At 59.1% G+C, this 13,323-nt stretch overlaps 1 protein-coding gene across 1 annotated transcript in view; it reads right to left on the bottom strand.

Moving 5' to 3' along the window:
* The window catches only part of CCDC57 (coiled-coil domain containing 57), a 96,259-nt gene that overhangs the window by 13,238 nt on the left and 69,698 nt on the right, over nt 1–13,323 (bottom strand). The window contains exons 23-26 of the mRNA XM_027770826.1: nt 7,679–7,839; nt 7,042–7,283; nt 5,493–5,714; nt 4,654–4,758 (exon numbers count right to left, since the gene is read on the bottom strand). Coding sequence (XP_027626627.1) covers nt 4,654–4,758; nt 5,493–5,714; nt 7,042–7,283; nt 7,679–7,839 — 730 coding nt within the window. The remainder of the gene's footprint in view (nt 1–4,653; nt 4,759–5,492; nt 5,715–7,041; nt 7,284–7,678; nt 7,840–13,323) is intronic.

Below are 13,323 nucleotides of genomic sequence, written 5' to 3'. Positions count from 1 at the left end.
CGCCAACCCACGCAGAGGTCTCTGGCACACGCTGCTCCTTCTCTGGCGGTTATCTGGGGACAGCGTGTGTAGTGAGGGTGCGCTAGTGTTTAGGAGACGGTTTTCCACGGTAGCTGTCCACTGCATCCCCGAGGCGCGGTGTGAGTTCTAGTTGCTCCACAGCCTCGCCCATACTTGCCACTGTCAGTTGCTCGAGTGACACGCGGCGGCACCGCGCTGAGGTTTAGAGTAGCCCCCTCGAATGACTACTGTTGAGCATCTTTTCAATGACTTACTTGCCATCTATCTCTCTCTTGTTTTTTGTAGTGTGTCTAATCATTTTTCCATTTAAAATTTTTTATTTCTTTTTAAAAAACAATTATTTTATTTAACTTTATTTACTTATTTTAATTTGACCAGAGAGGGACAGAGTGAGGAGAGAGAGAGAACGAGACGGAGAGACAGTGAGAAAGGAAGTCACCGGGTCTGCACTCAAACTGCGGTCAGCCATGTGGGAGTCCAGCGCCCCTAACCAGCACGCCACCCCGGCCCCCACATTTTTATTTCATGTGTAATTGCTGCACACCTTTGTGGGGTACGATATGGTCTTTGACGGCATGCATGCCGTGCGTGATCATCAAACCGAGGGCATCGCCATATTCATCTTCGACAAGCAGCACCGCATCGCGTGCTCAGACTTTCCCTTTTCGTTCTACTAGTTTGGTCTCTTCTTTTGTTGAAAGAAATACATACAATTGGCACCGCCCTCTCACCGCGCCTGGCTCCTGCCCCGTCTACAGGCATTCGTGGTCGGTCATCACGTTCCCCGAGGACCTGCCCGCAGCCTCTGGTGTCTCTGGCGGCCCTCCCCGCTTCCATGCCTTCCAGTCTTCGGCCGCAGGGTGCAGACGCTGGCGCGTGGTGGGCGGAGCACGCGCACCCGACGGCAGAGCCGGCTCCGTCCCTTGGCGTCCAGGCTCAGGGTCTGCGCTCTGGTCGTGGCGGCCTCGTGCTCTCCGTGGCGGGTGGTGCTCCACCGTGTGCGCCACGTCTGTTACCCGTGTGCGCCACGTCTGTTAGCGGCTCGTGGGCACTCAGGCTGGTTCCATGCCGCAGCCGCTGTCAACAGTCTGCGATGGACGGAGGCGTGAGTGTCCCTGTCCTCCGGGGAGTGCCAGGCGTGGATCGCCGGCTCACACGATGGCTTCGTCTGTACGTCCCGAGGCACCTCGGTGTCTGTGTCCGCAGCGGCACTCGACGTCCCGGTCGGCGCGCGGTCTCGTCCCCAGGCCCTTGCTGGCATTTACGTACATACTTAGTCACAGCCGCCAGACAGCAGGTGACACCCACTGTGGGGTTTGAAGATACGTATTTAGTTAGTTCCATTTGCTATTATTATTTTAAAATTGACCAGAGACAGATGAAGGAAGGCGAGAAAGCCAGCCGCCAGCTCTGGGGCCTGGGCCGCGGTCAGCCATGTGGGCGTCCAGTGCCTTTAACCACGGCGCTGCCCGCGGGCCGCCCACGATGGTGCTGACTTGCAGCTCCCCTCTGACGAGCCGCTGAGCTTACGTCTGTGCCCTTTTTCATCTGTACGGTCCCCTCTGAGAGTCTGCAGACTGAGTGCCCGTTTGCAAACTGGATTACGAGATTTTTCTTGCAGGCGAGTCGCTTCAGACTCATATACACTTTAGCCATCAATCCTTCATGAAAACCAGAGTCCGCTAATGCCCTCCCACATTCCGTGGGGTCTCTGCTTTCCGTATCGTCTCCTTCGCTTGAGATCGGACTTGTCCGTCACGTTGCTGCCTGTGGTTTCGGGTCCTGCAAGAGCGCTTGCCTACTCCCACGTCTTTAAGTGGTTTGTGTGTCCACAGGCAGTTTTCCAGTGGGCCTTTACACTCACCTCCTTACTCCATTTGAGTGGCTTTCTGGTTTTGCTTTGTTTTAAGAGGCTTTGGCTATAGGGTGTGTACACTTGGCAGAGAGACAGAGAGCCAGAGATCACCTCTCACCCCGGGGGATGGCCACGCCCCAGTCCTTCTCCTCCATCCTCCTCTCGGGATTTTTAAGCCACTGGGTCCTTGACTCAAACTGTGGTCAACCATGTGAGTCCTGCGATGTGGCCATCATGCCACCTGCTGGTCCCTGAGATGGTCTCCGTTAACGGTGACAGAGAGGGGCCCACTTTCATTTTTCTGCAGGTGGAGATCCAGTTCTCCCAGCACCATTTGTTGAAAAGATTCTTTTCTCCACTGAGTTGTCTTTTTTTGGGGGGAGAGGTTTTTGCTATAAGGCGCGTGCGCTCGCCAGAAAGACAGACAGAGACAGAGAGACAGAAAGCGAGAAATCACCCCCCAGGGGGCATGGCCACGCCGCAATCCCTTCTCCCCTTGGGACCTTGGGCACGCACGCACACGCGCCCGGCGTGAGTTTAAGCCCCCGGGTCCGGGACTCGAACCGACATAGCTATTACGCTAACTGCTGGAACCACTGCTGGACTGTGCATTGCCTGTGGTCAGAAAAGAGTCGGCTGTATGTTGCTGAGTTTGTTTCTGAGTTCCCTGTTTCATCCTAGGTGTCTGTTTTCTGCCAGTACCATGAAGCCGACTGCCGGCCCCGCCAGCTTTCTTCTTCACTAGAGAACAAGTGAGATGGACCGAGGGCAAGGGACGGAGCGCCTCTCAGTGGGGCATGCTCACGCCTTAACCCCTTGTCCATCTCCCCATTCTGCCAGGATCCTGGGCACGCAAGCACACGCATTATGCTTCCCAAACCACCAGGGCCAGGACTCGAACTGTGTGAACAGCCATGTGGGACTAGGTTACCTTAAGCAGTAGGCTATGGCTTCTCTCTGTTATTTTTTTACTTTATTGTTTTGCTAAAGGGTGCATGTGCTCTATAGAGAGAGACAGAGAGACGAAAAGTGAGAAATCACCCCCGGGGGTGGCCACACTGCAATCCCTTCTCCTCCGTCCTCTTCTTGGGATTCTGGGCACTCACGCACTCTCAGCCTGATTTTCAGGTTGCCAGATCCGAGCCTCAAACTGCGGTCGGCCAAGTGGGAGTCCAACAGCTTAACCACGATGCCACCTGCTGGGCTCCCAGCCTGTTTCAGATCAAGTACTTAGATATCTTCTCTTTTCTTTTCTTTTCTTTTTTTTTTTTGGAGAGGTTTTCGCTACAGGGTGCATGAGCTCGCCAGACAGACAGGGAGAGACATAGAGACAGAAAGCGAGAAATCACCCCCCAGGGGGGATGATCACGCCGCAATCCCTTCTCCTCCATTCTCCTCTCGGGATCTTGGGCACACACGCACACGCGCCTGGCGTGAGTTTTAAGCCACTGGGTCCGGGATGCGAACTGCGGTCGACTACGTGGGAGTCCAGCGACATAGCCATTACGCTAACTGCTGGTCCCAAGAAGTTTCATTTGGTTCTTTACAAAATATTTCTAATTACTCTTCTCATAACGTACACATTTCCCCTAAATTTGTGGACATAACAATAGTTCTTTTAAAGCCTTTGCCTGCTCGGGACCAGCAGTTAGCATAATGGCTATGTCGCTGGACTCCCACATGGTCGACCATGGTTAGAGTCCCGGACCCGGTGGCTTAAACTCATGCCGGGTGCGTGTGCATGCGTGCCCAAGATCCCAAGAAGAGAATGGAGGAGAAGGGATTGCGGCGTGGCCATCCCCCCTGGGGGGTGATTTTCTGCTTTCTGTCTCTCTGTCTCTGTCTGTCTGGCGAGCGCACGTGCCCTATAGCAAAACCTCTCCAAAAAAAAAAAGCCTTTGCCTGCTGGATGCACCATTTCTCTCATTTCTGGGCCTCAGTGTTGGACCGACTCCTTCACTGTGGATCACGTTCTCCTGCTTCTTCACGGGCCTCGCAATTTCTCATCGAACGTCGGGCACTCGGCATATTCCACTGAGGGCCAGCAGGAGGCACGGAGGTTAAAGTGGCTGGATCTCCTGTGGCCACTGGAGCGGCTGAGCCCTGGACCTGGGAACTTGAAAACACGTCAGGTGCATGTGCGTGTTCCCGCCCTTCCTGAGAGGAGAATGGAGAAGGGATCGTGGGTGGCCACCCCCTGGAGGGCGCCTTCTCACTCACATGCACACCGTCAACCCCACGGGTACACGTGCCCTACAGCAAACCACAACAGAGAAGGTGCCGTTGAAAATTTCTCACTGCCGTTTTGAGAATGCTGGGCTCTGTTTAGACAGGTGGTGCGCTGTTTGGTCACTTCAAAGAGCATTCCTAAGTGTTTCTAGGACAGGTCTAGATGTGTCTCAGGGGTCTCCACTGAAAACCCCCCTCACGTGGGGGTCTCCGCTGAGCGCCGGAGGTGCTCACTGCGGCTCAGTGTGATTGGCTGGCACAGGGAAGCCCCGGGGAGCTGGCACCCTGCCACTGGAGCTGCCTGATGGGCGGGCTATCTGCACGGGGCTCGCGCCTGGACAGCCCTGAGCAGATGCTAGAGTGCTTTGGCACAGCCGCCTCCATCCTGGACCCTGCCCAACACTGCCAGCAGCTCTGGCCCCCCAGACGCCACTTCCCGGTGGCTCAGCTCAGGGCGGGCTGAGCTGTCTGGCCTTGGTCCCCAACCTGTACCAGTAGCTCAGAAACTGCCTTCTGGCAGAAGGCCGGGAGCCCGGGCCTTGCCCTACTAACCGCTTCCCTCCGCTGCAGGGCCGCAGTCTCTGCTCCCCGCTGCCCAGGGCCCGTTTCTGTTGCGTCCAGTCTCCCGCGGCCTGAGCTCTTACCACGTCGGCCTGGCGAGGAGTGGGGATGAGGGCGCTGGCCGCGCGGCCCAGGGGTCAGGGGAGCCGAGCGCCTGGCTGCCCGCGTCCCAGCCCCGCCCCGCCTGCAGGACCAGGACGGGGAGATGGAGGGGCGGCTGGTCATGCCCCGTTGGGGCGCCTTCTCCTCCCTGGCAGGGGTGCACCCCCACTGGCAGCAGCTGCAGCAGGAACGGGTGCCAGGGCCCACTGCCTGGGACAGACGCCGTGAGGAAGCCAGCGCCCTGGCTGTTTCTCAACCTGTTTACTTTCTTTTAAGTGATTTCGACATGAGCCACTTTCCTAAATGGCGGCAATTGTTTCGCCACAGCAGTTTCAAGAAAGGAGCGAGCAGGGCCACTCAGCCGCTCGCTTCCCAGGAAGTGTGGAGGGTGCGCTGTGCTCCCAGGGAGCCCGAGCCAGGCCGCCTCCGCCCAGACCCCGCTCAGCTTCCGCGGCCTCAGGAAAATCCCCCAGAGGCCCCGGCTCAGGGCCACGGACAGGAACGACGGGAGGACAAAGGAGCGGAGACATCCCGGGCGTCGGGGTGGCGGAGTGAGGGGCCGAGGCGAGCAGCTGCGCCTCACCCCTACCCTGGCGCCAGCTCCTGGCACCCATTCCTGGCAGCGGGCACCTGAGCTGGCTAGCACCCCAAGGCCACCTGTCCCTCCCCAGGGTCCTTTGCTGTCTGTCCTCCTCCCCTGGGCCACTGGGAGCCTCGTGCTCACCTTCCGTGTCTGCAACCTGCGCTGGACCTGAGGAGCTGCCTCGTGAGCCCACATGGCCCGGGGGGAGAAGGGCCACCAAGCACGGGCAGTGCTGCCAGCGGCTGCGGTGGCCCCTCGAGGCCGCCCGCCCTGGACGGCTTCACCTTTCTCATGGCGAAGATGTGTCACAGCCAGCACCTCGCCTTCCTGCAGGACGGCCTCACCGCGCTCCTGGGAGTGGCCCTGGGTCTCCAGAGACGCACGATGGCAGGACCAGCAGGTGGCATAATGGTTACATCTCTGCACTCCCACAGAGTTGACTGCAGTTCAAGTCCCAGACCTGGCAGCTTAAAATTCACACCTGGCGGGACCAGCAGATGGTGTAATGGTTACGTCGCTGGACTCCCACATAGTCGACCACAGCTCGAGACCCGGACCTGGCAGCTTAAAATTCAAACTGGGGGGAGTGGTGGTTAAGGGTGCTGAATTCCTACATGACTGACCACGGTTCAATCCTAGACCCTGCAGCTTGCTTTCTTGCTTTCCCTTTCTCTCTCTCTGGTCAAAGCTAAAAAAATAATAATAATAACAAATGGAAATAAATAAATCTTTAAAAAAATTTCATGCCAGGCGTGTGTGCATATGTGCCCAAGACCCAAGAGAAGAATGGACGAGAAGGGATTACGGCATGGCCATCCCCCTCGGGGGTGATTTCTTGCTCACTCTCTGGTGAGCCCTCACACCCTATAGCAAAAATATCTCTAAAAATAAAAGGAGACGCCTGATGGCCACCGCACGAGCTGGGAGGTGGCACTGGACCCGTGCCCAGGCAGCGTGCGACGGAGGTGGACTGTGGCCCTGGGTCCAGGGGGGGCTTTCATTTTTTTTTTTTTTTGGAGAGATTTTCACTGTAGGGCACGTGCGCTCGCCAGACAGACAGGGAGAGACATAGAGACAGAAAGCGAGAAATCCCCCCCCAGGGGGGATGGTCACGCCGCAAACCCTTCTCCTCCATTCTCCTCTCGGGATCTTGGACACCCACGCACACGGGCCCAGCGTGAATTTTAAGCCACCAGGTCCGGGACGCGGACAGCGGTCAACTACGTGGGAGTCCAGCGACATAGCCATTACGCTAACTGCTGGTCCCCTCATTTTTTTTTTTTAAGAAGATTTTACTATAGGGTGTGTGCGCTCACCAGAGAGACAGAGAGAGACAGAGACAGAAAGTGAGAAATCACACCCCAGGGGAGATGGCCATGCTGCAATCCCTTCTCCTCCATTTTCCTCTCGGGATCTTGGGCATGCACACACACGCGCCCAGCGTGAGTTTAAGCCACAGGGTGCGGGACTTGAACCACGGTTGACTACATGGGAGTCCAGCGACATTGCCATTACGCCAAGTGCTGGTCCCCAGAGTGGGCTCTTGTTTTCACTGCACGGTCAGGCCAGAGCCATGGCTGAGCCATTTGGCCTCCAGAGGGGCACCGGAAACACGGCCCAAGCTCCCAGAACAGCCTCAGCTCAAAGCACACACCCAGGAGGGGGCGCTGCGGCCTCCCACTGAGCAAACCAATGTCCCTGCGAACACGATGGCAGGCACGGGCTTCCTGCCTACTGAGCCCGAGAGTGCAGGCCACCCTGGTTTCCCCTCAGCTGTTCCTTCCCGGAGGCTGCCCCTGCGGCCCTGCAGGGGCTGGCTCCACGTCAGGTGATGCGTGGGCCCTGAGACCCGCACGTCTGAGTGCACAGACGGCCGTGGGGCTCCATCCCCGGTCACCTGGACACACAGCACAGCCGCAGGCACCAGGCTTCCTGCGAGCAGAAGGCCGGCAGGTTGTCGTTTCTCGCACACAGCGCGGTTGTAAAGAGCACAATCACACAAACAGCAGAAGTGCAAACGCCGGCCAGGGAAAGGTCCAGGACTCGAGCCCCGGGACCTCTGTGAGCGCGCTGGGCACAGGTGTGCACGTCCCGGGACGGCTGCGAGGGGGTGTCATGAAGATGCTGCTGGGGACGCCTGTGTGTCGCTCTCCCCACCTCGCTCTCTGGTGGCAAATGAGGCCCTTACTGGCTCTCGGTCGCCCTGGCCACGGGCGTGAGCAGCAGGCCGGCCATGATGTGGCCTGGGCCACCTTGGCTTAATCAACTGCCGAGACTTAGAAAAAGGCAGCGCTCAGAATCGGACCTGAAACTCGGGCGGCGCTCACCGCGCTCGCTGTAGCTGGCCCCTCCACCCAGGAAGGGCAGCCTGGGGAGCCACGGGTTCCCACTAGGAGAAAGCACGAAGGCCGAGCTTGGGGCGCACCTCAGGGAACCCTCAGCCTCCTCCCCAAGGAGGGAGAAAGCCGGGGTCCTGTCCACGCCGGTGCTGAAGGTGGGCTCAGCGGCGGAGAGCAGAGCGGTGACAGCCTGGGCGGGCAGCACTGGGCGGCCCCACTCCTCCTTCTTCCTCTTTGCCCCCTGTCCTCACCCCTCCTCGGTCCCTGCTCTGGTCAGGCCTGTCCGTCTGGAAGCCCAGGCACAGCAGAGGGCTGGGACTTGAGCCCCTTGCTGTGCGGCCTGGCGGTGGGCAGTTGTGGCATCCCGGGCCTACAGCTTCCATGGCCGGGAGCTCCCGGGTCCTGGCGTGGGACCAGCAGGGGGAGCCCGAGAGCACCGTCCGGGGCCTGGAGAGCACTCGGGAAGCTCCCGGGGCCGCCCTCAGGGCCCCTCCGAAAGGCCTCTCTGGCCTTCAGGGCCTGCCCTGCCTCCACACTGGTGACTCAGAAGTGACACGGAATGCCATTTTCCTGCCTAGTCCCTTAGGCAAGGGCACAAAACTCGCGACATAGGCCACGGGGGGACAGCCGACTGGTGAGGAATGACCAGCTTCACCCAGAACGTAACATTGTAGCACTGGGGCCGGCAGGTGGCAGAGGTCGAGGCGCTGGAGCCCAAGTGGCCGGCCGTGAGGTCCAAGCCCCAGACTGGGCACCTGAGCAACGTGTCAGGCACCTGTGTGTGCCCAGTTCCGAGAAGAGAGTGGAGGAGGCGTTGTGGCACGGCCACCTGCCCGGGGGTGAGTTCTCACTCTCCCTCCGTCTCTGTCTCTCTCCAGTGGGTGTACCAGAAACCCTGAGAGGAGAGACAATGCGGCCACTCCTGCCGGGGAGGAGGGTGCTTTCTCACTTTCTCTGATCGGTGAGTATACATGCCCTGTGGCAAAACAGAAAAAAAAAAGAGAAAGAGAGAGGAGGGAAGAAGAGAAGCGCAGGGCGGGCCTGTGGCCTAGCTCAGGGCGGGCTGGCGCAGGGCTGGCTGGTGCAGGGCCCCAGGCCCAGCAGGCTGACAGCCCCGGCCAGCGCCAAACCCCGGAGACGGAGGAGGGGCTGCCCACGGGAGTGCGCGCTCCCTCGCTCTCTGGGGAGCGCGGACCTCTGGCAATTTTTAATAAAATTAAAACAATGAAATATACATTTTTGCATATCAGATTGATAGAAAAGGAAGGGAAACTTATTTGTTTTTTCAGAGATTTTTGCTATCGGGTGTGTGTGCTCACCAGAGAGACAGAGAGGGAGAAGCACTCCCAGGGGTGGCCACGTGGCAACCGCTTCTCCCCCATTCTCTGCGTGGGATTTCAGGCGCGCACATGCACCTGGCAGGTCCGGGACGCGGACCGTGGTCAGCCACGTGGAGTCCAGCGCCCTAACCATCACACCACCTCCTGGCCCCTGGAAAGAAAACTTCTGCTGGGCCCCCTGAGTGCTGGCGGGCAGGTGCCTCATGGCCCCAGCGGGCACATGGGTTGAGCCAGAGGGCACAGTGGTGGCACTGAGCCCGGCAGCCTCTGGCATGCCCCCTGTCCCAAGAGGGGCTCACGCAGGCCAGTTGCCGGAGGGCCATGGCTGTCCGGCTCACACACGTGCTGCCCACGGACACCGAAATACAAGCCATCCGCCTCTCGGGTGACAGGGAGGAGAGGACGGTCTGCACTCACAGCCCAGCAAGGCTGGCAGCTGAACCTGGGGCGGGAGAGGAGCGGGACCTGCCCCTGGGTCCCTGTGGCCTGCAGAGGTCTACAGGGGGTGGGCGCTGTCACTCCACAGGGGCTGCAGAGTTCTCCTTGGGTGGGTTCTCGAGGGCTGGCTTTGGCAGGGCTAGACCTGCCCAGGCTGGCTTTTAGAGGAGCTGTCCCTCTGTCGCTGTCTTTTTTGGAGAGATTTTTGCTATAGGGCATGTGAGTTCACCAGAGAGACAGAGACAGAGACAGAAAGCAAATCACCCCCCAGGGGGATGGTCCTGCCAGAATCCCTTCTCCTCCCTTCCCCTCTCAGGACCTTGGGCATGAGCGCGCGCGCGCGCACACACACACACACACACACACACACACACACGCCTAACGTGAGTTTAAGCCGCTAGGTCTAGGACTTGAACCACGGTCCGACTATGTGGGAGTCCGGTGACGTAACCACTACACTCTCTGTGGGTCCCCAGACCTGTTTCTGCACTGCCTGGGCCGGGCGCCCAGCTGTGGCTGTGGAAGACGAGGGGGTGTGTTACCGTCCAGGCCGCGTTTACCCTGGGACCCTGTGGTCCCTTGCTCACCTGAGCCGACGCTGCCTTAGCCCCTCTAAGGCCAGGCTGCACCTCCGTGACCTCTCGTGGCTTGACCCTGAGTCGTGGAGTGCCCACGGGTGGCCCCCACCCCCATGCCTCCCCCGCCCAGGAGGGTGGCAGCCTGCTCTCACCCAGCTCTTCCTGAAAATCCACTTCTCAGCTCCAGGAGACACTCCGCCCGCTGAGTGGGGGACACTGGTGAGCCCTCCAGTGAGGACCAGGCAGCTGCTCTATACCAGCCCCCGGGGAGCGCCCGTCTCCACGCCCACCTGGTCGCACCTCGCCTGAGCCCCCTTCCTCCTGCCTGCTGGGCCCAGTGGCAGGGGGGGAGGGCGCAGGAACCTCCATCCCTGGGAGCCCTCCTGAGCCCCGCCCAGGTAATCAGGTAAGAGCACAGAACCCCGGGCTGGGCCACTGGCTACGGACCCCAGGGGCTGGGGACAGCGGTGCCCACAGGGTGTGGACTGTCCCAGCTGCCTGGAGGGCCAGGCCGACTCAGAGCAGTTCTGGGAGGGCGAGGGCCCTGGGGGCGTGTGCTCACCCCTCCAAGAGGCACAGCGGGCAGGGAGCTGGGAAGCAGCCCATGTGCAGGGCTGACAAGTGTCGCACAGCCACACTGGCCATGGGTCACACCCTCAGGGCAGGAACCTCAGCAACGCACACCCAGGTGACTGCAGGCCGCGGCTCCCCCGCGGGCTTCACCTGCCCAGCACCCCAGCAAGAGCCTCATCTGGGCAGCTCCTGTGGTCCTCTCCCTCCCTACCACTCCCCAGGGCTGCGTGAGTGAAGAGGTAAGGGGGCTGGCAGGGGCGGGGTGGTTAGGGCACTGGACTTCCACATGGCTGACCGCGGTTCGAGTCTAGGACCTGGTGGCTGGTTTTCTGCCTTTCCTTTTCTCTCTGCCTTTCTCTGGTCAAATTAAAACATAATAATAAGAAATGAATTAAATAAAGAAATAATTCTTTAAAAAAACAACAAAAGAAAAAAGAGGTGGGGCTATGGCCTCCACGCTGGGACAGCTTCTAGGCCACCCCTCTGGGCCGCTCAGCCAGGTCCCACCCACTCCCGACAGCCTGCCCGGGTTGCCCAGAGACCCCAGCCCTGGGTGCTGTCACTGTTCACCAACATAGTTTTCAAGGTTCCACAAATTGTTTTTTTGAGAGACTGATTTAATTTTGATTATTTTAAATTTTGCTGTGAGGCACATGTGCGAGAGAGAGCGAGCGAGCGAGCGAGCGCAATCTGGACTGGAGTGGTGCTCAGCCACGTGGGAGTCCAGCGCCCGACCACACGGGAGAACGGAGGAGAGGGGACTGCGCCGCCATGGCCCCTGCTGGCCCCACGGGTCTTCCTTTCAATTACAGCCTGTGTGGGGCCTCCATGGCGGGGCGCAGGTGCAGCCCAGCACGTGGTCTGCCCTCGCAGTGCTGGCAGCCCTGCTGTTCTCGGGCCCCCGGGTGCCACACGGCAAGCACGAGGCTCGCTCCCCACACCTGCGCGATGCCGCAGCCGCCTGCCAGGGTGGGAGGGCGGGCCACAGGGAGCGGCTGTGTACGCCAGGTGCAACGCTGCGTCCCAGCTGTTCTAGGGACCCCCGACACCCGGTCCTGGGCTCTGAGGTCAGGGCTCCTCCTTGGCCTGCTCCTGGGGCCAGCGGAATTTTCCTTCTCACCAGCTTCATGACATTCCCAGACGCGGGTCCCCCACATCCTGCCCTTGGTGAGGGACATGCTCTCAGTAGGGTGTGCGGCATAGCCGACCGTGTGCTGGGCCACGCTGCCACCTGCAGGACCCCCGACCCACCCTGCATGCCGCCTTCTCCCACAGCTCACCGGGTGCGCCGGCTACCGCAGGGCTCATGGGAGCCCACAGAGCACACGACAGCACCAGGCAGGGCAGGCGCCCTCAAGTGTACTTCCGTGTCCGACTCTCGGGGACGTACCCAGAGGCTAGCCTGAGAGCCAGAACACAAGTACCAACAAAACACAGAGCTTGAAGAACCAGCAGTTAGCGTAATGGCTATGTGGCTGGACTCCCATGTGGCTGACTGTGGTTCGAGTCCCAGACCTGGCGGCTTAAACTCACGCCGGGCACATGTGCGTGCGTGCGTACGTACCCAAGATCCCGAGAAGAGAATGGAAGAAAAGGGATTGTAGTGTGGCTATACCCCCTGGGGAGGGGTGATTTCTCGCTTTCTATCTCTCTTTCTCTCTTCTCTGGTGAGCGCATGTGCCCTATAGCAAAATTCTCTCCAAAAACAAAACAGAACAAAACCACAACTTGGTCAGGTTTACTTTTGTCTAAAGATACCCACCCTCCAACACCTGGGACATGAACTAATACCAAGGAAAACACAGAGAAACATAGATACTGACATGTTTAAGAAGTTGACAGAGGGGCTGGTGGGTGGTGTGGCAGTTAAGGGCACTGGACACACACACGGCCAGCTGCAGTTCAAGTCCTGGACCTGGCGGCTTGCTTTCTCATTTTCCCTCTCTGTCTCTCTATTTCTCTCTGGTCAAATTAAAATAAATAAATTAAATTAAATAAGTAAAAAGAAAAAAAAAAAGAAGTGGACAGAAGGTCAGGTGGGGCATGGTAGTGGAAGTGCCGGATCCCACATGGCTGACTGTGGTCCGAATCCAGACCCAGGAGCTCGAGAAAAACACCGGGCGCCATGTGTACATGTGTCCAAAATACTGAAAGGAGGAGGCCAGCAGCTGGCCCGGTGGGTAAGGTGCTAGACTCCCACATGGCCGACCACGGTCCCAGCTCTGAACCTGGCAGCTTAAAACTCACGCCAGGCATGCATGTGTGTGCCCAATATCCCAAGAGGAGAATGGAGAAGGGACTGCGGCGTGACCGTTGCCCACAGGGGGTGACTTTGTGCTTTCCCTCTCTCTCTGTCTCTTTCTGGCAAGAGCACATGCCCTCTGGGGGGCAAATGAGTGTGGGCCCTAATCATTTAAGGAGTAAGATAGACCAGTGGAGGAGTAAAGTCCCAAAGACTAACTTAAAAACAGGTAGAGGAAAGTGAAAAGTGTGGCTGCTCACCGGAAGCTAGGAGAAGATAAAAATGGAAAGAAAACAGTCGGCAGAAAACAGCAAGCGCGAAGTCGGAGTCCCGCGCTGCGCACAGGTGAGGCCAGCACAGGTGAGGCCGGCACAGCTGAGGCCAGCACAGGTGAGGGCGCACAGGTGAGGGCGCACAGGTGAGGGTGCACAGCTGAGGCCAGCACAGGTGAGGCCAGCACAG

Source organism: Tupaia chinensis, unplaced genomic scaffold, assembly GCF_000334495.1.
Source record: "Tupaia chinensis unplaced genomic scaffold, TupChi_1.0 Scaffold000159_1, whole genome shotgun sequence".
Taxonomy (NCBI): domain Eukaryota; kingdom Metazoa; phylum Chordata; class Mammalia; order Scandentia; family Tupaiidae; genus Tupaia; species Tupaia belangeri.
The sequence above is the reverse complement of the archived record's forward strand: the minus strand, read 5'-3'. Positions and strand labels throughout refer to the sequence as shown.